The following is a 25572-nucleotide window of genomic DNA, read 5'->3' on the forward strand; positions in this document are numbered from 1 at the left end:
AGATGTTGGATAAAGAACCTTGACTAACATCCAAACAAGTTCAAGCTGCCCTGCAGTCCGAGGCTACAACAGTGTCAACCCGTACTCTCCATCGGCATCTGAATGAAAAGGAACTGTATGGTAGGAGACCCAGGAAGACCCCACTTCTTACCCCGAGACATAAAAAAGCCAGGCTTGAGTTTGCCAAAACTTACCTGAAAAAGCCTAAAACGTTTTGGAAGAATGTTCTCTGCCCAAAAAGCTCTACTTTTGTCTCATCTGACCAAAGGCATCAACAGAGTGTACAGGAGAAAAAGAGGCATTCAAAAAAAACACGGTCCCTACAGTCAAACATGGTGGAGGTATCCTGATGTTTTGGGGTTGCTTTGCTGCCTCTGGCACTGGACTGCTTGACCGTGTGCATGGCATTATGAAGTCTGAAGACTACCAACAAATTTTGCAGCATAATGTAGGGCCCAGTGTGAGAAAGCTGGGTCTCCCTCAGACGTCATGGGTCTTCCAGCAGGACAATGACCCAAAACACACTTCAAAAAGCACTAGAAAATGGTTTGAGAGAAAGCACTGGAGACTTCTAAGGTGGCCAGCAATGAGTCCAGACCTGAATCCCATAAAACACATGTGGAGAGATCTAAAAATGGCATTATGGAGAAGGCACCCTTCAAATATCAGGGACCTGGAGCAGTTTGCCTAAGAAGAATGGTCTAAAATTCCAGCAGAGCATTGTAAGAAACTCATTGATGGTTACCGGAAGCGGTTGGTCGCAGTTATTTTGGCTAAAGGTTGTGCAACCAAGTATTAGGCTGAGGGTGCCAATACTTTTGTCTGGCCCATTTTTGGAGTTTTGTGTGAAATGATCAATGTTTTGCTTTTTGCTTCATTCTCTTTTGTTTTTTCATTTAAGAAAAATTAAATGAAGATAATAATACCAAAGAATATGGTTGCAATCATTTTCAGGAATAAACTGAGTATTATCTGACAGAATTGCAGGGGTGTCAATATTTTTGGCCACGACTGTACGTCCCTCGGACTCCTATTTTTTTGGAAACATGGATGATAGCAGCATTAGGGAAGAGTCTAATATTACTCCTATTAACTCATGTGGAAATTGCAAGACTTCTTTATCTTTTAGCGGAGAGGAAAAAATGTTATGAAGAATAAAAAAAAAAAAAAAAAATCATCCTGAGAATGAAGGGGCAGCAATGCAATTCCCTGCGCAGTCAAGTGCTGATGTGCAGGTGGAAAACTTCATGTTTAGTGCTGCAGCTCCTTCATGCTCAGGAATGGTAAGGGTATCGGGATGGGAAATGGTGGCATGTCCTACCATTATGCGAAGATGAGAATAAACCTTGCAATGGCAAAATGCCAAATTCTCCAGCCGGATCGGGTTAAAGTGGTTTCATAGTTTCTATTTTATTAAGTTAAAATCGTTCTTTGGGATTATTTTAGTCTGAACCGGCTGGAGAATTTGTTTTTTTGCTATTCAGACGCCACGGTGAGCAGGAGTTGTCTCCACTAAGGAGTCACGCGAGTTTTAAATCTGAGTTATTTTAGGTTCTTTGCCTTTAAAGCATAGTATGACTAATTAAAATTGGTATTGTTGTAATTGAAAACTTATCTGCTGTGAAAAGATGGCGCTTTTGACTGCAGAATTGGGGTCTAGTTTTGTAGAGATACTTTGCAGAATAGTTATTCACTGGCTGGTTGCAAAACAGACTGGCTGTTGTGTGGTGGGAGTGAGAGCGGCATCAATCCTGGTAGAACAATGTGGAGGACAGATGACATTCTGTTCACTGCTGATGTGAATGTACATTTCTGAATAGAAGGTGACAGGAGAAATGTGTGGCCGTAGTTACTACTACTCTGCTGGACACAGAGTCTTATTCATCTCCCGGATCATGTGTCTGTGTTTGGGTGGTACGCATGATGTTAATGTGACCTGGGCTCTGCCCACTCTGTACGCTCACACTGCTGAAGTCATAGATCGTGTATCATCCAAATTCTGACCATTTACTCCCCTCTGTGCAGCTAGGCCTCATAAGCTGGATGTCGTGGGCACATTGTAGCATCTATATTACTGTAGCTTAAATTGGTAGCAGTCTTTCTTACCAGGACCTATTAGGAATGCGAAGATGTTCCCACATTACGGCTGCCTCCATGAGGCTGTAGGAGAGCATTCAGACAAGCAACTGTTTGTTGCTATGCAATAACCGAAGTATACTTAAAAGCATTTTTTTTTTTAAAGCTCCTAATCGCGGGTGGCGTTGGCTGTAGGCGGGTGGCGTTGGCTGTAGGCGGGTGGCGTTGGCTGTAGGCGGGTGGCGTTGGCTGTAGGCGGGTGGCGTTGGCTGTAGGCGGGTGGCGTTGGCTGTAGGCGGGTGGCGTTGGCTGTAGGCGGGTGGCGTTGGCTGTAGGCGGGTGGCGTTGGCTGTAGGCGGGTGGCGTTGGCTGTAGGCGGGTGGCGTTGGCTGTAGGCGGGTGGCGTTGGCTGTAGGCGGGTGGCGTTGGGTCAAAAGCTTGTTCCACACTGTACACAGCCGGTACCTGCTGTTTAACCATTTTAATGCAACAGCCAGTACGACAGCTACATGGTTGTGATCCAATTCGAGCATCTTTCGGACATGCTGCAATGCAGGTTGCCATGTCATCCTGAAGGCTCCTGTCACTTCTCAGATTCCCTGAAGCACAGCCTGCGATTGGGTTTCTCGAGATTGCTTGTACTATATACTGCAATACTAAAGTGTTGCTTCATAGAGGAAAATTCAGTCAAATATCTTTTTGTCTGTGAGTGACACACTTTCTGGTGCGTTTTTTTTTTTTTCCCCTCTTGTCAGTGTTTGTCACCACTCTCCATCACGAAAGGCAACATAAAGGGATCAAAACATATGTACCCAAATTTATTTTTTTTGCAATTAATGACTTGAACACACAGGACAGAAACTAATTACCAAATAAACAAACTATAGAGCTAATCATATCCTCTCTATTTTTAAGATTAAAGAAGCAATTGTTGGGGACATTCGGCGAGAAATAGTAAGTGGACTTCTAGCAGCTGTATCTTCTCCAGTGCGATCAATGGATGGAAAAAATGATGGGAGGATTTAAAGGGTAAGTTGTCGGCATGCTTAATGTCATTCACTTGAGTAGGACAAAGCCGCAATACTCCCGAAGGCAAACCATTGTGCCATACAAAGAATGTTACACGGAGATACCCAGCAATTGTAGGATTTTCATAGTCCCTTTAAAAGATAATCACTGGGGGATACAGAGTCAGTCAACCATTCTTTTACTGGAGGCATTAATATTTAATAAAAACAAGACCTCACACGGCCATATTGACGAAAAAATAAAGTTATGGCTCTAGGAAGAAGGGGAGCAAAAACGAAAATGCAAAAGCAGAAAATCGCCTGGGGTGTTAAGGGGTTAACCCCTTCCTGACCTGTCACAGCGTATGCGTCATGAAAGTTGTCAATCCTACCTGTGACACATCTGCTGTGTCAAAGAATGATCGCGTCCCTGCAGATCGGGTGAAAGGGTTAACTGTAATTTCACCCGATCTGCAGGGACAGGGGGAGTGGTAGTACAGCCCAGGGGGGTGGCTTCGTCCCCCATGGCTACGATCGCTCTGATTGGCTGTTGAAAGTGACGTTTCACTTTCAATCAGAGCAATCATAATATTTCACCAATGAAAATTAATGAAATATTACAATCCAGCCATGGCCGATGCTGCAATATCATCGACAATGGCTGGAAACCGCAATCTGCCACCGATCCGCCACCCCCGGTCTTGTCCTGTGCTCCACTCCCCTCCATCCTCCTGTCCACTCCCCCCACAGTCCGATCTCACGCCCCCACTGTCCGATCCCACCTCCGCATACTTACCGACCTCCGGTGTCCGTCCGTCTTCTGCATGGGCGCCGCCATCTTCCGAATCGGCCGGCAGATAAATTCCAGGTACATTTTGATCGCTGTGATAGGTTCTATCACAGCGATCAAAAAAAAAAAAAATAAATAAACCTGCCCTTTTATCACCCCCATAGGTAGGGACAATAATAAAATAAAGAAGATATATTTACTTTTATTTTTGCACTAGAGTTGGGGTTAGAACTAGGGTTGGAGTTATAATTGGGCTATGTGCACACGGTGTGGATTTGGCTGCGGATCTTCAGCGGATTGGCCGCTGCGGATTCATAGCAGTTTTCCATCACGTTTACAGTATCATGTAAACGTAAGGAACACCAAATCTGCTGTGCCCTGTGTGTGGAAAATACTGCGCGGAAACGCCGCGTTGTATTTTCCACAGCATGTCAGTTCTTTGTGCGAATTCCGCAGCGTCTTACACCTGTTCCTCAATAGGAATCCGCAGGTGAAATCCGGACAAAAAACACTGGAAATCCACAGTAAATCCACAGGTAAAACGCAGTGAGTTTTACCTGCGGATTTTTCAGAAGCTGTGCGGAAAAATCCTCACACGAATTCGCAACGTGGGCACATGGCCTTATGGTTGGAAATAGGGTGAAGCACTCGGGGGTTCAAAGTTCTCACCACACCTAGATAAGTTTCTTGGGGGTCTAGTTTCCAAAATGGGGTCACTTGTGGGGGGTTTCTACTGTTTAGGCACATCAGGAGCTCTGCAAACGCAACATGACGCCCGCAGACCATTCCATCAAAGTCTGCATTCCAAAACGTCACTACTTCCATTCCGAGTCCCGACGTGCACCCAAACAGTGGTTTACCCCCACATATGGGGTATCAGCATACTCAGGACAAACTGGACAACAACTTTTGGGGTCCAATTTCTCCTGTTACCCTTTTAAAAATAAATAAAAAATTACGGGCTAAAAAATAATTTTGAGGAAAGAAAAATGATGTTTTATTTTCACGGCTCTGCGTTATAAAATTCTGTGAAGCACTAGGGGTTCAAAGTGCTCACCACACCTCTAGATAAGTCCCTTGGGGAGGTCTAGTTTCCAAAATGGGGTCACTTGCGGGGGAGCTCCAATATTTGGGCACTCAGGGGCTCTCCAAACGCGACAGTGTCCGCTAAAGCCAATTTTTCATTCAAAAAGTCAAATGGCCCTGTCATACACCCAAACAGTGGTTTCTCTCCTCCCCCCCCCCCCCCCCCCCCCCCCCCCCTCCCCCACATATGGGGTATCGGCGTACTCGGGACAAATTGTACAATAACTTTTGGGGTCCAGTTTCTCCTTTTACCCTGGGGGGGGGGGGGGAGAAATGTTGCGAAAAGTGAAATGTTCATCTTTTCCTTCCACGTTGCTTCTGCTGCTGTGAAGCACCTGAAGGGTTGGGCAGCACGGTGGCGCAGTGGATAGCACAGCAGCCTTGCAGCGCTGGAGTCCTGGGTTCTAATCCCACCCAGGACAACATCTGCAGAGATTTTGTATGTTCTCTCCGTGTTTGCGTGGGTTTCCTCCGGGTACTCCAGTTTCCTTCCACATTCCAAAAACATACTGATAGAGATTCTAGATTGTGAGCCCCATCGGGGACAGTGATGATAATGTGTGCAAACTGTAAAGCGCTGCGGAATATGTTAGCGCTATATAAAAAAAAAAAATAAAGATTATAAAAAAGATTATAAAGGGTTGAATGTGGTTTTGAGTACCTTGAGGGGTGCAGTTTTTAGAATGGTGTCACTTTTGTGTATTTTCAGCCATATAGACCCCTCAAACTAACTTTAAATGTGAGGTGGTCCCTAAAAAAAAAAATGGTTTTGTAAATTTTGTTGTAAAAATGAGAAATCGCTGGTCAAATTTTAACCCTTATAACTTCCTATTAAAAAAAAAATAAAAAATTTGGTTTCCAAAATTGTGCTGATGTAAAGTAGACATGTGGGAAATGTTATTTATTAACTATTTTGTGTCACATAACTCTGGTTTAACAATAAAAATTCAAAATTTGAAAATTGCTAAATTTTCGCCAAATTTCCGACTTTTTTCACAAATTAACGCAAAAATTATCGACCTAAATTTACTACTAACATGAAGCCCAATATGTCACAAAAAACAATCTCAGAATCGCTAGGATCCGTTGACTCGTTCCTGAGTTATTACCTCATAAAGGGACACTGTTCAGAATTGCAAAAAATGGCAAGGTCTTTAAGATCAAAATAGGATGGGTCATGAAGGGGTTAAAGGGCGCATCATAATTTTTTTTTTTTTTTTCTTTTTTTTTTTTCTCCATTGTCAAATATCAGATGGTTCTGCTATGTTCCTATCCTGTGGTATGTTTACACTGGGACCATAAACAGAGCAATACACGTTCGTGCATTTGGAGGCCTTCGGTCTTCAATCCTTGTCCTCTGTCCAGCTGATTTGACCCGATATCAGTATCATTAGTATTGGACAACCATATGAAATGGGTGGGACACTTGCTGGGTGGGACACTTGCTGGGTGGGACGCTTGCTGAGTGGGACGCTTGCTGCTTAATTGTAATATGTAGCTTGGCTCCATGTGCTTTTTCCAGGAAAAAAAAATCATAGAATGCTTCCTTATGTGTTTTTTTCTATTTCTCTTCTCTTGTACAATTTTTTATTTTTAATGCCTAAAGTTGTTTTTATTTTTTTAACAGATTTGAGTTCACACAAGTCGGTTGAACTCTTGGCAACCCGCAAGAAAAATTTGGATGAAGCTATTCTGCAAAGTTCCAGAACCCAGGAGGACTATCTGCTGCTGAAACGATCTACTGTTCATCTTGTAACACCCCAAGCTCTTAATGTTTGACCATGTACCTTGTGTAGTTTGGGCACTTGTCTTTGCTTTCTGCCAATAAGAGAACTGTGGAGGTTTAAAAAAATATTTATTTTAATTGACATGGTTACTAATTTTTTTTTTTTTAGAACTTTTTTTTTCCCCCTTATGTTGCCTACTCGCTATGTGGGGATATAGAAATATGGCAAAGTAATGCATTGTTGGGTGAAATAAAATGACTAATATTAAAGTGCCTCTATGAGGTATAGACTGTGCAATAAGTGATTTTTGCTCTGAGCTTGTAAAGAACTTTTTTTTTTTTTTTTTCTACTGCTGTGGAGTGCCACTTAACTACCAGTCACCCGCACATAGAGAAAACAGCCATGTTGGGAAGAACATTTGATAATGAGGATATGACGGAGCCATTGAGAAATTGCTAAGACATAATGCAGAAGTGCTTGGATGGCAAATTTGCTTAAGTTTTACATGGCAAGAGCTGCCTTAGCTGTTACCTTTTGTGGTGGATTCTACGCATTTAACTTTTTAAGCTACTTTTTAAAGGGGTTGTAAACGAACATCTAATTGTTACACCGAGGGCACGGAATACTGGCACCAAGCAGAAAGTGTGGCTTATATTGCAAAAAAAATGCTTCCTGAGAGGCTGGATTCCCTGCAAAATCATCCGTGCCTACAGCTCCAAGGGTGACGCTGCTTGGATTGACTACTCTTTTAGCAGCTTCAGCTCTGTAACCATAAAATGCAATATCCTATTCCGGTAGCTTGTACAGCAAAATATTTGTTTCTGGTAATGTGAGCACTTAAAGGGATTGTCCAAAACTGACATGAAAAATACTAAAAGCAGGGATTGTGCAAAAAAAAAAAGGGAGAAAAATTGTTTCCACTAGTCAATTCTCCGGCTGATCTGGTGGTCTCTCCCTTCTTTTTGACTTGTTCTGCGGCGATCACTTGCTGACCACGGACTCGTGACCGCCTCAGCCGATCACTGGACTCTCCAGTCTTGTGCCACATTGACTACAGCGTGATCATCAACACGACTAATGGCATTATCAGTTGAGTATAAGCCATTTTTTATTTTAGCACATCCTTTGCTTTTTACTAATGATTTTTTTTTTCCTTTATTTATTCTGGACAATCCCCCTTAATTTACTCTAAGGCTGCTAGACTCTACTAGACCCCTTTTGAGTTTTTACACTGAAAGTCGTTAATCTTCATACACCGGATTTCTCAAACATTAGCTGTCTGTAGCTCAGAAACAACCTTCATGTGCCATATCTTAACACTATGACTGTTTTCTGTAATTTACTCTTTGCAGATAGGTTTTTTTTTTTTTCTTTTCTCTTCCGCGAGCCCTTTTCTGGTTCGGTTTCCTTAACACCATCAGTTAATTGATGTTAAAATATTTATGTGAGTGTGATGTTAAGACCTGGTTTATTGCGGCACATTGGAGCAGAAGTGTTTTTTGTCTCATTTTTAGAGTTTTGTTCTTATGAGCTCTTATCGGAACAATAGTTGAGAATATAACTGTTGTGGAAAATCTAAAACTATATACATTTGTTACTCTATACACAAGGGCTGATTTCTAAATATATTAATAAAGTATTTATTTTGCATAAAAAAAATTGTTTTTGGATTTTCTCACTTTGGGTTTTCTGGGAATTAAGGGGATCTTGCCATGTCCAGAAACTCACAAGAATTTTTACTATCCAGATACTATGGGGAAAATAAGTATTTCATACTGCTACATCTAGAAAGATTAGACATCTGTAATGTTTTACCATAGGTACACTTGAACTGAGACAGAATCTAAAAATAAAAACTAGAAAATCACATCGTATGATTTTCAAATAAATTTAATTTTATTGCATGAAATATTTGATAACCTACCAACCAGCCAGAATTCTGACTCTCTCAGACCTGTTAGTCTTTCTTTCCTACTCTGCACTCATCACCTGTATTAATTACACCTGTTTGTGTGTGGACCAGTGTCTTTTGTAACGAGTTTAATCACGCTCCACCATGGCCAAGACCAAAGAGCTGTTGGCACAATTAGAAATTGAAAGAAACACAAGATGACTGTCAATCTTCCTCGGTCTGGGGCTCCATGCAAGATCTCATATTGTGAGATAAGGATGAGTCTGAGAAGGGTCAGGAATCTGCAAGAACTACAAGCGAGGACCTGGTCAATGACTTAGAGAGCTTTGATCAGTCTCAAAATTTCAGTTGGTAAAACACTACGCTGTCATGGATTAAAATCCTGCAGGGCACACAAGGTCCCCCTGCTCACGCCAGGACATGTCCAGGGCCATTTGATTTGAAGTTTGCAAATGACCATCTGGATGATCCAGAGGAGGCATGGAAGAAGGTCATGTGGTCAGATGAGACCAAAATATAACTTTTTGGTATCAACTCCACTGTGTTTGGAGGAAGAAGGATGAGTACAACCCCCAAGAACACCATGCATAGCGGGGAAAAGATCATACTTTGGGTGTGTTTTTCTGCAAAGGGGACAGGATGACTGCACGTATTGAAGGGAGGATGGATGGGGTCATGTACCGTGAGATATTGGCCAACAACCTTTTTTCCCTCAGAGCAATGAAGATGGGTCGTGGCTGGGTTTTCCAGCATGACAATGACCCAAAACAGCCAGGGCAACTAAGGAGTGGCTCCATAAGAAGCATTTCAAGGTCCTGGAGTGGCCTAGCCAGTCTCCAGACCTGAACCCAATAGAAAATCTCGGGGGGAAGCGGAAACTCATTTGTTGCGCAGCGACAGATCTGATATCTGAACGATCGGTATGGAGGATTGGAGAAAAATCCCTGCTGCAGTGTGTGCAAACTTGGTCAAGAACTACAGGAAAGTCTGACCTCTGAAATGGCAAACTAAGGATTTTCCATTCCAACTAATACCTTTGACAAAAGGTTCTTACCTTTTTTTTTTTTTTATATATATATTTTTTGTCCCAATTACTGCCATGTTGGATCTGTAATGAGAGAATTTTGTAAAAGTAATCTCTACTACTATCTTGCATATAGGTTCCAAATCTCAATGTCCAACATCTCATAATGTATGTGTTACAAGACACGTTCTTCTCTATTTTCTTCTGATGGGTTTATAATAGCGAAATCCCTGTAGTTTTTGGAGCTCAAATATATATATATATATATATTTTTTTTTTTTTTTAAATCAAATATACTCACACCGCTAGAGGTGGGAGCACCCACTGGTGTGCAACTCCCTTCCCTGAGGTACACCGTACAATGCAGTCATTAAAGCTTTCCAACTGATGGCTGCCCGATCAACATCTGTTGCTATCCGATGGATTACATTTTGAGAAATGGAAATGAACACCTACCTGACCATATGCCGTGAATTTGTCATATGGGCACAGGGATGGTATGGAGCTGGATCGGCTTCGTAATGGCAGTGACCAGAGTAAACTCCGATCACTGCTTTTTAACAATTTCAGATCTGCTGTTAATCGCTGAAGCATTTAAATGGCTGAGTTTCAGGTGCTCGTGAGAGAACAAAAAAACACAGCTCTCAACATAAAAATAAGTTATGAATCTCCAGAAAATGGGAGACTTCTGAATTTATTATATTTAACCATTAAAATGTTATAAGCTTTTAAAAGTTTAGTATCTATGTAATTGTACTGACCAAAATAATTTTATTGCCAGGTCATTTTTACTGCACAATGAGCACTGTAAAAAAACAATGGTGATATCGGAGGTCTTTTTTTAATTTTTTTTCACCCTAACTTAATGTATTCCCGCTCTTCAGTATATTATAAAGTGAATAGAAACATTCAAAACTACTTGTGAAGAAAAAAAAAAAGCGAGTCCTCATCAACTATAGGTTGAAAAAAGACCTAGGTCTATAGAGTTGAACCTTGGAAACATTAAAAAAACTGAGCTGCCCTGGTATGGGTCCGGGCAAATATAACATAAGAAAAACAGGAATGTTCCAGCGACGAAAAGTTAGGTCTAAAACTTTACTTATGTTACAGGGATTAATAAAAAATTGTGACTGATATATCGGAGGTTAGGGCAGACCGCCGACTTTCAGCGTTCAAGCCTTAGTCATGGTTATGTCCAACGAAAAAATAAAAGCGAGTCCTGGTCCAACTATGTCAATGGAAATATAAAAAAAAAAAGTATGTCTTAAAGGAGTATTCCCATTTCCAAATCCTGTCCCAAAATAGATTAGGTGTAATAGTAATAATAATAATTGCAATTACTTCCAATTAGAAATATATTGTTTTTCTGATTCTTTGTCTTTCCTTATGTGCGGGCATTGCAGGACCTGAGGTATCCATGGTTACGACTACTGAGATAGAGACAGCTAGTCACTAGTGGTCGTAACCATGGATACCCAAGGTCCTGCAATGCCTGAACATGATGAGACATGGTGAATCAGAAAAACTATACTACATTTCAAATTGAAGTTATTTACTATTATTATACCTACTACATATTGGGATAGGATCTTGTAAGTGGGAATACCCATTTATGGGAGAGAGAAAAAAAATGAAAGCCTAAAAACAGAAAATTGCCTGCTCTCGAAGGGGGTTAATCAATTTAGAGATTTGCTTAAAATCTAAAGGGAATATCTAAAAATGTGGCCTAAACAGTTGTGGCTTTCTGCGACAACTCTAAATTGACCTTAACTAATTTCTTGACTGACGTTCTGAATTTTCTCCTGACAATTAATATCAATTTGTTTGGCTTGTACAAAAGATGATAAACCTTTTTGTCTAAACATCGGGACATGCTAAAAGTGGTGGCCTGGATCCGTGGTACTGCTGCCCTCCTCACGTTCTGATTAGTCACGATCAAATATTAATGGTCCATCAGCAATACGCGGAGGGAGCTTAGATTGCATTTCTGGGCAGACTGTTAGTAATGTACGGTGGATCTATCCACTCTCCCAAATCCCAGGGCTCTCGGCCGTTCAGCACTGCATTTTCAATTAAGCTCGGAGTGACTCCCTGGCATGTGCAGAAGCAGAACTGCCGCACAATTAGCTTATTGTTCCTTCAGCTTTGTGTGGAGAGGATCTAAAGCACTGAAGGGAGGAAAAAAAAAAGCGAGCCAGTTACAAGAACTGCTATTGATGTGGAATAAGGGAGTTGCTCTTTTCATGCAGCAGCACTTGATAAGACTGAAAATACAGCTATCTCCAAATTGCATCGAGAGTCCTCTTAAAAGCGTCTGCCGGAGGCTACATACTTGGACTACTCGGTTTTATCGGGGGGTGTCAATTTTTTTTTTTCTCTTTCAACCACCATCTGTACAAAATGGAACCCAACAGTCCTAAAAAGATACAGTTCGCTGTGCCGTTATTTCAGAGTCAATTGGATCCGGAAGCCTCAGAACAGGTAACATAGTTAAATTAATCAAAAAAATATATATTTAGATTTATGCCTTATTACCTTTTGGGGCATTTATTTTATTTTTTTTATAACGCGTAAATAGTAAATTTATTTATTTACATTATCAGGAATTGGGACATTCATGTGCATGGTGCTCCTATGTAAATTAGTAGTTCTTTCTAAAGTCCATCAAACTAAGTATTTACTAAATAAGACCTTGTATACATGGACCTTTTTTTTCCGTTTCTGGGAGGGGAAAAAAAGGGAGAGAATGCGAATCCTATCCTTGCTAAGAACCAATCCCATTTTGTTTGTTTTTTGTCTAAGATCATGGACCACCAATACAGCCATGTAGAGTAGCCTGTAGGACATCTTGTGGTCTAGTTATCGTAACATGGAAAATATTGTTTTCCATAGTGATGAGCGAACGTGCTCGGATAAGGTGTTATTCGGGGGTGCTAACAGGCCATCCCTGCATATGTTGCAACTGTCGACCAGCCATGAGATATGCAGGCGCAGAGACTTGAATGAAAAAAAAAAAATATATATATATTCATGTTTGAGCACGCTGAAGACTTGGCACCCAAGCATGCCGTATAACACAGGGGTGTCAAACTGCATTCCTCAAGGGCTGCAAACGGGTCATATTTTCAGGATTTCCTTGTATTGCACAGGTGATAATTTAATCACCAACTCATTATTTGTGTAGGTGATTAAATTATCACCTGTGCAGTACAAGGAAATCCTGAAAACATGACCTGTTTGCAGCCCTCGAGGAATGCAGTTTGACACCCCCTGGTATAACACCTTATCTCAGCACGTCCGCTCATCACTAGTTTCCTAGAAAGACAAAAATATTGTGAATGGTGTGTAAATAGGATTATAATACAACATGGGGTATTGGCATCAGTTTACCTAGAACACTGTGTTTTACTTACGCTCTCACAAATGGAAATTTCCATTAGCGCTAATCTTGTTCTAATGTCTGGTGGTGGTACGGACGCCCGCCCGCTCTTCACGTTGGCGTAAGTATGCTCACATTCCCAACAGTACAATACTTTCTCAGATACCAAAAACCATTTCCCATGTCTTGTGCACTGCTTTTAAAGGTATCCCAAAAGCACAAATTGTATTACACAGTTGTGTTCAGTTTTCTTAAAAAAAATAAAAAATTAATGTAATCTGTTTATTTTTTGTAATATTTTCTTTTTCTATAAATATATTTTTATATTGAAAATGTTGAGAAAGTATAAAAAATTGGAAATAGGTTTTAAAAAATATATTTCTAATCTTTCTTCGAAAAGTAGACAATGTTTTGAATAAAAAAGAAAACTTATTTATTCTAATTTTGTATAAAAAACAAATATACTGTATAATTTCCTTTGCACATATTTGTAAAGAATATATTTTTGTTTTTATTTTTTATATACATCTTTTATCTAAAATGGATACAGTACATAAATACATATTTAGATCAATATGAAAAAATATAATGAACAGAAAATAAATATAAATTTGTCTATTTTCTCACTTATTTTAGTTAAAAAAATATTTAATATGCAGAAGATGAAAAATATGAAAAAAGCTGAAATTATGTATACAGTATATATTTTTTACTTTTTTTTAGAAAACCAAGCCAAATTTTTTTTGTATTTAAAGAGTTGCTGTTTCAGAAAATAAAGCTACTTTGTGGATTTAAAAAAAAAAAAAAAAAAATTCTGCAGTGCCTTGCAGTTTTTAAAATCTGTGTAGTAAATATTTTTGTGTCAGTTATTTTGAAACTTATTTTGTTTTGGTGTTCATTTATAGAAAAAAAAAGTTTTTAAAATCTCTTCTTGCTGTTATTATATAGTAAATGTGGATACAATCTGTCCTGATGGATGCAAAGTTACACAGATCCTTACAAGGCAGAACATATTTTCGCATATTGTTAAACTACACTGCTCAAAAAAATAAAGGGAACACTAAAATCCCACATCCTAGATATCTCTGAATGAAATATTCTAGTTGCAAACCTTTATTCATTGCATAGTGGAATGTGTTCAGAATCACAAAACCTAACAATTATCAATGTAAATCAAAATGAATATCCTACGGAGGTCTGGATTTGGAATGATACTCAAAATCAAAGTGGAAAATCAAATTACAGGCTGATCAAACTTCAGTGGAAATGCCTCATGACAAGGAAAAGATGCTCAGTATTGTGTGTGGCCTCCACGAGCCTGTATGACCTCCCTACAATGCCTGGGCATGCTCCTGATGAGGTGGATGGTCTCCTGAGGCATCTCCTCTTAGACCTGGACTAAAGCATCCGCCAACTCCTGGACAGTCTGTGGTGCAATGTGACGTTGGTGGATGGTGCGAGACATGATGTCCCAGATGTGTTCAATTGGATTCAGGTCTGGGGAAAGGGCGGACCAGTCCATAGCTTCAATGCCTTCATCTTGCAGGAACTGCTGACACACTCCAGCCATATGAGGTCTGGCATTGTCCTGCATTAGGAGGAACCCAGGGCCAACCGCACCAGCATATGGTCTCACAAGGGGTCTGAGGATCTCATCTCAGTACCTAATGGCAGTCAGGCTACCTCTGGTGACCACATGGAGGGCTGTGCGGTCCTCCAAAGAAATGCCACCCCACACCATTACTGACCCACTGCCAAATGCTGAAGGATATTGCAGGCAGCAGATCGCTCTCCATGGCGTCTCCAGACTCTGTCACATGTGCTGAATGTGAACCTGCTTTCATCTGTGAAGAGCACAGGGCACCAGTGGTGAATTTGCCAATCTTGGTGTTCTGTGGCAAATGCCAAGCGTCCTGCACGGTGTTGGGCTGTGAGCACAACCCCCATCTGTGGACGTCAAGCACTCAGACCATCCTCAGACCATTTGGGCAGACGCATGCACATTTGTGGCCTGCTGGAGGTCATTTTACAGGGCTCTGGCAGTGCTCCTCCTGTTCCTCCTTGCACAAAGGCTGAAGAAGCGGTCCGGCTGCTGGGTTGCTGCCCTCCTACAGCCCCCTCCATGTCTCCTGGTGTACTGGCCTGTCTCCTGGTAGCGCCTCTGGACACTACGCTGACAGACAAAGCAAACCTTGCCACAGCTCGCATTGATGTGCCATCCTGGATGAGCTGCACTACCTGAGCTACTTGTGTGGGTTGTAGAGTCCATCTCATGCTACTATGAGTGTAAAAGCACAACCAACATTCAAAAGAGACCAAACCATCAGTCAGAAAGCATTGGTACTGAGATGTGGTCTGTGGTCCCCACCTGCAGAACCACTCCTTTATTGAGTGTGTCTTGATAATTGCCAATAATTTCCATCTGTTGTCTATTCTATTTGCAGAACATCATGTGAAACTGATTGTCAAACAGTGTTGCTTCCTAAGTGGACAGTTGGATTTCACAGAAGTTTGATTTATTTGGAGTTATATTCTGTTGTTTCAGTGTTCCCTTTATTTATTTTTGAGCAGTGTATATAGAAAAAATTAAAAAATATTAGTAGTTTTAATAAAACAATAACTTATCATGAAAATATTAAGTATGATGTAACTTTAGCCATCGGTAAGGGTTTAATTTAAAGGGGCCACCGTTTTGGAAGGTTATTTATGGTGATAGTTGATGGTCCAGGCGAAGGGCCGCACTTTTCTAGGACATTGCTCACATTCAGTGTCTATGTTTTAAACAGATCAGAAAAAGAAGGCCGACGCCAGCGTCTCTGGTTATTATGAATGAGCCATCACCGCCAGGTAAATGTCCTGTTTTGCATAACACAAGGAATCTTCTAATATGCGCAGATCTGATCGCTCCATCGGGGTCCCAGAATCCCTCTTCCCAATGCTGTCAGTTGGATTGAAATGGAGCTTAGGACGTGTATTTTCTTGTTGCTTATAATATGGAGGTTTTTTTTTAATTGTTTATTATATTTGTGAAAAACAGATCTTGGATAATGAGAATGAAAGATTAGGTAAATGTCCATCTCTGTGCATATGAAGCATACATAGCCAATGCTAATCTAAAATATTTGTCATATATCTTACTTTTTATGCTGTTTAGATCTGATGAGGCTGGAGTACTTTGAAAATCCACTTAAAGGGGTTGTCCTGCACCTTTATATTGATGGCCTATCCTTATGATTAGGGATGAGCAGACCCATAGAACTTCGGTTCAGACACCAGAACTGTACCCAAGTTTTGGAGCAGGAAAATATTTTCTCTCATTTCCCGGATTTCCTCCGGAACGCTGAACATTTAAACGGACTTCCGGGAGAAATTCGGAGTTTACCACCAGACACTATCTGCCGGGATGAACCCCAAACTTTTACGCTTGGGTTTGCTCATCTCTGCTTATGGCAGGTCATCAATATCTTGTTGGTGTTGGTGCGACACCCTTCACTCCTGCTGATCGGCTGCTGCCGGTGCTGGGGGAGGCCAGAAGTGCTCAGTTGTGGAGCTATATAGCACAGCGCCATCAGCCATTATAGTGGCCACGGTCAGGTACTACACATCCGCCTCCTATTAGAATCAACTGCAGCTGAGCACTCCCGCCGGCGGCATCGGAAACAGCTGATTCGTGGAGGTGCCGGCTATCGCACTCCACCAAATCAGATTTTGATGACCTATCCTTAGGATAGGTCATCAATGTAAAAGTCAAAGACAACTCTATTTAAATATTACCCTCAAAAACAAATTATCCTCTACTGACAATGAATGTTTAGCAGAGTCTCCTCATCCAGTACATTCAAGATGGGGGCTGCAGAGCACTGATATCTAGATCACTGGGCGTCCCGGCAGCCAGACCCTCAGTGATCAGCAAATTATGCAGTATACATTAGACATAAGATAGCTAGGGTTTTTTATTTTTTAGAATAACCCTATAAGAATGGCTGTGTTATCCTATTTTAAAGTTGTCCTCCCTACCAGTGAAACGGAGTCCAACTGAAGCTAGATCTGGCCTCAAAATTCTCATTTTAATATAAGGATTAACCAGCCATATTTATATAGATTTTTCAAAGTAAGTAAACCGGCCTCATCAGATCTCTGAGATCTATTAAATTATGTATGTAGTTTGTATGGTGAAATCTTGAGACAGATTCACTTTCACAACCAAGTTAGTTGCTGTTGACAGATCTTATCAATTTGTGTTTCTAAGGTTTCATTCAGACATTGGCGATTTTTCTTCTACACCAATAAACAACTGATTTTTTCCGTGCTTTGAATAGTATTTTCCTAAATATTTGGTCATGGAGTTTTTTTTTTACCCATCAGTGTTTCATTAGTGATTTTCTTGCATGCAACAAAAAAAAAATTGGGGAAAGCTGCTCCCAAAAATACTGGCTGGCCCACAGCTTGCACACTGATGGCATCCATGTGCTGGTAATAATTTTCACAGACCCATAAAGTTGAATGGGAGATTTTGATCTGTCACTTGGATCAAAAATGGACCTCAGAAAGCACCTTATCTGAGCACGTTCACTCGTCATCACCAGTCATTAATATAAGAAAGTCTATTCTGCATCGGTCACACATCGATGCACAATACATAAACTAGTTTTTCACATGTTAATGAGTCAGTTTGTCATAAAAACTCACCTGGGAAAGGGTCTGACCACAGATGATATTATAGTGCTGAAAGGTTATTCTCAAGGAATTTAATGGATAAAATTGGAAAGTGCAGCTTTGCAATTTACTACTTTTTAAAGATCCTCTATTCTCAAGAACGGAGTGATGTTTTAATTTATTCGCTATTAATTGCCTAGGTTACTGCCACCTCTGCAGTCTATCAGCAGTGGGCGATCTCCTAGCGCAGTGCTTACAAACTCTTTGCTAAAGAGCTTGCAGATGGTGCTGATCTGGCCGGATTCTGTGCCCCTACACTCCCCTGATGCTGCAGAGGCAGGGGCGTAACTATATTGGGTGTAGGGGTTGGAATAGCACCCGGGCTCTGGAGCCTAAGGGACCCAAAACTTCCTTTCTCCTATACAAAGAGACCAATATTATTTAAGACTTTCAATAATTGAGGGCCCCATTGGAGTTTTTGCATTAGGGTCCATGAGCTTCCTGTTACACCACTACACAGAGGTAAAACTTCCTGTGCTGCAGCTCATAATTAGGACCAGTGCTGCAGCCAAGCCACTAGCCCGAATTGTCAGTCAGGAGCCCCCTGACAAACATGAAACTGGGAGACGGCCAGCTGTGCAATCTTCATAACACATATAATAATAATAATTTTTATTTATATAGCGCCAACATATTCCGCAGCGCTTTACAAATTATACATGATGATAATACCCCTTAAATGGGCACTCGCAGCGGTAAATAGAAACACAAAAATGCAATAATTAGGGTTGTTAATACAAATACTCTACTTGATGACTTTTTTCAGGGAAAAAACTGGGCGGCAAAATACCAATATACAAGTAGGCGGAAGAGTCATTCAGCATTGAGAACTCTTACATCATGTAAAAGGTGTAATTGTAGCAAAATAGGTTATCAGAAATAAAGGACATGAAAGGGTTAAAAGACTAACCGTTGCTTTAATTTTTATTTCATAACTCAATATTATCCATGAAAATGATAATAATTTTATACCATATATTATCAGGGCAATCTCCTACTGGACTGATTTTTCACGCTTTATTAATCAGTAAAATCTGTACGCAGTGAAGTCAAATTTTCCCATTTCCGAGATAGAAGATGGCAGTTAGTGCTCATAAAGTTCAATGGAGGAGGAGGGGCTTAAGGCAGTAACAACTCATAGAACCTCATGAGCACCAACTGTCCTCTCCTATCTCAGTAATGGGAAAATCTGTAACCACTGAAGATATATTTTACCTTTGAATTGAGAATGAAAGATGAGTTCAGAAGGAGAAAGAAGCAGAGATATATATACCAAGCCTTATTTCCATGGGAACTACTGATTTATATACACATACACTATATATTTATATCTATATATATAATTGCCTAAAGGTTTTTCCGTCTGTCTGTCTTTCTGTCTGTCTGTCTGTCTGTCCTGGAAATCCCGCTTCTCTGATCGGTCGAGGCCGCCAGGCCTCGACCAATCAGCAACGGGCACAGTATCGACGTAGATGTCATAATGGTTGCCATGGCGACGATGATGTCATAAAGGTTGCCTCGACCAATCAGCGACGGGCACAGTATCGACGTAGATGTCATAATGGTTGCCATGGCGACGATGATGTCATAAAGGTTGCCTCGACCAATCAGCGACGGGCACAGTCTGCCGCGAATTCTGGAATCATCATTGTCCATATACTACGGGGGCATGCATATTCTAGAATACCCGATGCGTTAGAATCGGGCCACAATCTAGTATATCTATATATATAACTAGATTGTGGCCCGATTCTAACGCATCGGGTATTCTAGAATATGCATGTCCCCGTAGTATATGGACAATGATGATTCCAGAATTCGCGGCAGACTGTGCCCGTCGCTGATTGGTCGAGGCAACCTTTATGACATCATCGTCGCCATATTCTAGAATACCCGATGCGTTAGAATCGGGCCACAATCTAGTATATATATATATATATCTTATATCTATATATAATTGTCTAAGGGTTTTTCCGTCTGTCTGTCTGTCTGTCTGTCTTTCTGTCTGTCTGTCCTGGAAATCCCTCGTCTCTGATTGGTCGAGGCCGCCAGGCCTCGACCAATCAGCGACGGGCACAGTATCGACGTAAAAATCCCGCGTCTCTGATTGGTCGAGGCCACCAGGCCTCGACCAATCAGCGACGGGCACAGCGACGATGATGTCATAAAGGACGTATAAATCCCACGTTTCAGATTCAGCGACGGGCACAGTATCGACGTAGATGTCATAATGGTTGCCATGGCGATGATGATGTCATAAACGTTGCCTCGACCAATCAGCGACGGGCACAGTCTGCCGCGAATTCTGGAATCATCATTGTCCATATACTATGGGGACATGCATATTCTAGAATACCCGATGCGTTAGAATCGGGACACAATCTAGTATATATATATATATACAAAAAAGAGGCAGCACTCCATTGTTTCAGTGGTAAAATGTGCAGGATGTTAACCAACCCACATGTCTGGGCGACGTTTTGGCTACAGATGAACCTTTCTCAAAAAAAATTGCACATTAAAGAGTAACATTTTTTTTTCTTACTGTTTATATAATTACCATAGTTGGAAATGGCATGAATCTGCCTATCAGAAAAACGGACTGATATTTAGAATAAGGAAAAACCAATAATTAATCCCAGTTTATCAATATTAAACCATACAGGCCCAATGTAATTGCATGTATTTATATTTACCTAAACATTATTTAGCTGATTTTTGCCTAAGAATATATTAACACAATCAGTGGTGGTAAACTGCATGCTCAACTTGTTACCTTATAAGACATGTTTCAACCCCCATTGCTGACTGAAACGATCGACAGAATGACTGTTCAAACCACGCTCGGTGCATCATGGCGGTGCCAATCACATACACTTTCCCAGCTGCTTGTTTTCCATGTCTCTCTGCCTCTATAAAGCCAGAACTGTTAATATTATTAGAGGGGGATGGACATAAATGGAAAACAAGGCGGTGGGAAGGTTTATGTAAATGATTGGCCCCGCCGTGGTGCGCCCGAGCGCCTGTACTTGGTTTGAACAGTCATTCTGCGCTGACTTTAAAGGGTTATTCCCATCTCAGCCTTCCAAGGCTAAAACATGTCGCTCCATCCAGTCCTGACCACTGGGGTGCAGAACAATGGCAACTATCCAAACCAATTCCATCAACTACATGGCTTCAAGAAGTGACGCCAAACTCCAGCATCCTAAAGATTGATCCCAGCCAATCAGGGCCGAGAAGCCTCAACTGATAGATTTCCCTCCAGGACTATTATGTATGTTCTTAACTCCAGTACTGAGTCATGTGTTATCTGTGATTGACCAGCGTAAGCATGACACGGCAAATCACATTGCAGTGATACACGGAGACGATGATGTTGTAATGTGTTTTAGTCTCCAACGCCGTCATGTTTAGTAATTTCACTGACTCTTCGTATCCATAAGGTGTTTTGTAGCCTGTTCACACAGTCTGGAAAAGTCTGCTCAGAATAATGAACATGGTGCAAATCTGAAAATCCAAGGCATGTTCAGTGTTTTTACACTGTTACTTATAAAAAAAAGCCACAGATTAGCTCTATTCCAATGGCATCAAGCCAATAAGAGTCTGGATTCTCCGACCCATCTGCCACAGAATTGATTTCCAAGTTTTGAAAATCCATCTAACTGGAACATATATCGTAAGGGGATATAGATGTGTTTGCCTCTAGACCTTTTCTAGAAAATGGGTCATCTAAACATCAACCGATCGATTGATATCTATTGAAATTTATTACTAAATTTCACAAAGATTCCTGATCCACCGTGTATCATGCCACACGTGAGATCTACTCTGTGCCAGAAGATCCGAAGACCAGATGGGGCGAGAGGAGGACTGGGTTAGCTGTTTAATTATTTTTTTTAATCTCTTCCAATCCCTCCTTTTATTATACGCTTGGTCTGGAGAGACCTCAGAACATAATAAAGCTGGGGGGTGAGTTTTGATTCAAACTAAATTGAATTTTCCAACAGATTCAAGAGACTACCTGAAATAGATTTTGTGAAATCCATTGATCTCTAGTGCCAATTCTTTTCTCATTACAAGGAATAATGAGTATGACACATTCTGCTTTAGACATATTTTTAGTTTTTCATCTCAGCAGGGAGATGTGATTTAAGATGCAACAAATTTGCTCCAAAGCAGCTTGCATATAGTAAATGCCTTCAGCTTGTGGCTAAGAAATGTTTAGTATAATTGGTACACCTGCAAGATGGCTTCCAGCCAATTGCCGGGCGTCAACCGGTATATAAGACTCCCTCTCCCTTAGGGAGTCACCAAGCAACGAGTTGAGTCATTAGGTAGTTGGTGCTCTATAAGTGAGGTTCCCTGGTCCTGATGCGACCTGCATCCTGAACCCAAATCCCTGGTCCCGGTGCATCTAGCGTCCTGAACCCGAATGCCTGGTCCCGATGCGGCCAGTGCATGAACGTTGTCCCCTGATCTCGGTGCGGCCAGTCCTGTTACCAAAGTCACCTGGTCTCGGTGCTGCCAGTTCTGTTCCCGAAGTCCCCTTTTCCCAATGCCTGGGCATTGTCCCCTGGTCCGTGTGCGGCCAGTCCCTGATCCAGTATTTTAGTCTGGTGTGTCTTAACATAGCTTAGTCCATGTCAGCTAACCTGACCACTGAGGTCAGCAGCTGCATTACTGGGATTTGCCTAATAATGGTACCTGGTGGCTAACTGCAGCCCAGTCTGTCTCCACCATCAGGAGCTTCAGTGAACACCTGGTAGCCTCTTACCTACGCCTCTTCCTAGGCAGGCCTGGTCCTGTGGCACCATAGGTCCACAAATCCACATGCACCACCGTTGGCCGTAACCATCACAAACCTTGGATGAGATTGACGTCTTCTCTAGTGTCCGCATAATCTCATAACCACTGTAAGTCTCATTTTTAGATACAGCAAAAGGTTTGTGGAGAACAATAGTGGCAGTTTAAGAGGCTTGAGGGACCTGACAGGTTTCCATTAACCCCTTAAGCCCCGAGGGTGGTTTGCACGTTAATGACCGAGCCAATTTTTACAATTCTGACCACTGTCCCTTTATGAGGTTATAACTCTGGAACGCTTCAATGGATCATGGTGATTCTGACAATGTTTTCTCGAGATATATTGTACTTCATGATAGTAGTAAAATTTATTTGATATAACATGCGTTTATTTGTGAAAAAACAAATTTGGTGAAAATTTTGAAAATTTTGCAATTTTCCAAATTTGAATTTTTATGCCCTTAAATCACAGAGATATGTCACACAAAATACTTAATAAGTAACATTTCCCACATGTCTACTTTACATCAGCACAATTTTGGAACCAACATTTTTTTTTATTAGGGAGTTATAAGGGTTAAAAGTTGACCAGCAATTTCTCATTTTTACAACACCAATATTTTTTAGGGACCACATCATATTTGAAGTAATTTTGAGGGGTCTACATGATAGAAAATAACCAACTGTGACACCATTCTAAAAACTGCACCCCTCAAGGTGCTCAAAACCACATTCAAGAAGTTTATTAACCCTTCAGGTGTTTTACAGGAATTTTTGGAATGTTTAAATAAAAATGAACATTTAACTTTTTTCACAAAAAATTTACTTCAGCTCCAATTTGTTTTATTTTACCAAGGGTAACAGGAGAAAATGGACCCCAAAAGTTGTTGTACAATTTGTCCTGAGTACACCGATACCCCATATGTGGGGGTAAACCACTGTTTGGGCGCATGGCAGAGCTCGGAATGAGAGGAGCGCCATTTGACTTTTTAATGCAAAATTGACTGGTATTGAGATGGGACGCCATGTCGCGTTTGGAGAGCCCCTGATGTGCCTAAACATTGAAACCCCCCACAAGTGACACTATTTTGGAAAGTAGACCCCTTAAGGAACTTATCAAGATGTGTGGTGAGCACTTTGACCCAACAAGTGCTTCACAGAAGTTTATAATGCAGAGCCATAAAAATAAAAAATCATATTTTTTCACAAAAATGATCTTTTCGCCCCCAATTTTTTATTTTCCCAAGCGTAAGAGAAGAAATTGGACCCCAAAAGTTGTTGTGCAATTTGTTCTGAATACGCTGATACCTGATATGTGGGGGTAAACGACTGTTTGGGCGCATGGCAGAGCTAGGAAGGGAAGGAGCGCCGTTTGACTTTTCAATGCAAAATTGACTAGAATTTAGATGGGACGCCATGTCGCTTTTGGAGAGCCCCTGATGTGCCTAAACATTAAAACCCCCCACAAGTGACACCATTTTGGAAAGTAGACCCGCTAAGGAACTTATCTAGATGTGTTTTGAGAGCTTTGAACCCCCAAATGTTTCACTACAGTTTATAACGCAGAGCCGTGAAAATAAACACTTTTTTTTCACAAAAATGATTTGTTAGCCCCCAGTTTTGTATTTTCACAAGGGTAACAGAATAAATTGGATCCCAAAAGTTGTTGTCCAATTTGTCCTGAGTACGCTGATACCCCATATGTTGGGGGAACTACTGTTTGGGTGCATGGCAGAGCTCGGAAGGGAAGGAGTGCCATTTGGAATGCAGACTTAGATGGATTGGTCTGCAGGCGTCACGTTGCATTTGCAGAGCCCCTGATGTACCCAAACAGTAGAAACCCCCCACAAGTGACCCCATATTGGAAACTAGACCTCCCAAGGAACTTATCTAGATGTGTTGTGAGAACTTTTAACCCCCAAGTGTTTCACTACAGTTTACAACGCAGAGCCGTGAAAATAAAAAAAAAAAAATTCCCACAAAAATGATTTTTAGCCCCCCAAATTTTTATTTTCCCAAGGGTATCAAGAGAACTTGGACCCCAAAAGTTGTTGTCCAATTTGTCCCGAGTACGCTGATACCCCATATGTTGGTGTAAACCCCTATTTGGGCGCATGGGAGAGCTCGGAAGGGAAGTAGCACTGTTTTACTTTTTCAACGCAGAATTGGCTGGAATTGAGATCGGACGCCATGTCGCTTTTGGAGAGCCCCTGATGTGCCTAAACAATGGAAACCCCCAATTCTAACTGAAACCCTAATCCAAACACACCCCTGACCCTAATCCCAACAGTAACCCTAACCACACCCCTAACTCTAATCCAAACCCTAACTTTAGCCCCAACCCTAACCCTAACTTTAGTCCCAACCCTAACCCTAACTTTAGCCGCAACCCTAACCCTAACTTTAGCTCCAACCCTAACCCTAACTTTAGCCCCAACCCTAACCCTAACTTTAGCCCCAACCCTAACCCTAACTTTAGCCCCAACCCTAACCCTGACTTTAGCTCCAACCCTAGCCCCAACCCTAACCCTAGCCCTAACCCTAGCCCTAACCCTAGGCCTAATCCTAGCCCTAACCCTAGCCCTAACCCCAGCCCTAATCCTAACCCTAGCCCTAACCCTAGCCCTAACCTTAGCCCTAACCCTAATGGGAAAATGGAAATAAATACATTTTTTTATTTTATTATTTTTCCCTAACTAAGGGGGTGATGAAGGGGGGTTTGATTTACTTTTATAGCGTTTTTTTAGAGCGGATTTGTATGATTGGCAGCTGTCACACACTAACAGACGCTTTTTATAGCAAAAAAGTTTTTGCGTCTCCACATTTTGAGACCTATAATTTTTCCATATTTTGGTCCACAGAGTCTTATGAGGTCTTGTTTTTTGTGGGAGTTGACGTTTTTATTGGTAACATTTTCTGACACGTGACAGTTTTTGATCGCTTTTTATTCCGATTTTTGTGAGGCAGAATGACCAAAAACCAGCTATTCATGAATTTCTTTTGGGGGAGGCGTTTATACCGTTCCGCATTTGGTAAAATGGATAAAGCAGTTTTA

The 25572-nt window shown here is 41.2% G+C and overlaps 2 protein-coding genes across 4 annotated transcripts in view; both read left to right on the forward strand.

Annotated features, from left to right (window-relative positions):
* Window positions 1–7589, forward strand: part of ITPRID2 (ITPR interacting domain containing 2) — a 74210-nt gene extending 66621 nt beyond the window's left edge. For both annotated transcript variants that reach the window (XM_069733234.1, XM_069733235.1), the window contains exons 18-19: window positions 2992–3105; window positions 6587–7589. In XM_069733234.1, the coding sequence (XP_069589335.1) occupies window positions 2992–3102 (111 nt within the window). In that variant the 3' untranslated portion in view covers window positions 3103–3105; window positions 6587–7589. The remainder of the gene's footprint in view (window positions 1–2991; window positions 3106–6586) is intronic.
* A 4110-nt stretch (window positions 7590–11699) lies between these two features.
* PPP1R1C (protein phosphatase 1 regulatory inhibitor subunit 1C) overlaps window positions 11700–25572 on the forward strand; it is a 56140-nt gene continuing 42267 nt past the window's right edge. Inside the window, exons 1-2 of one of the 2 annotated variants that reach the window (XM_069733237.1) lie at window positions 11700–12103; window positions 15788–15848. In XM_069733237.1, coding sequence (XP_069589338.1) covers window positions 12023–12103; window positions 15788–15848 — 142 coding nt within the window. In that variant the 5' untranslated portion in view covers window positions 11700–12022. The remainder of the gene's footprint in view (window positions 12104–15787; window positions 15849–25572) is intronic. The other variant, XM_069733236.1, reaches the window with a different exon arrangement.

Source organism: Ranitomeya imitator, chromosome 7 (assembly GCF_032444005.1).
Source record: "Ranitomeya imitator isolate aRanImi1 chromosome 7, aRanImi1.pri, whole genome shotgun sequence".
Lineage (NCBI taxonomy): Eukaryota > Metazoa > Chordata > Amphibia > Anura > Dendrobatidae > Ranitomeya > Ranitomeya imitator.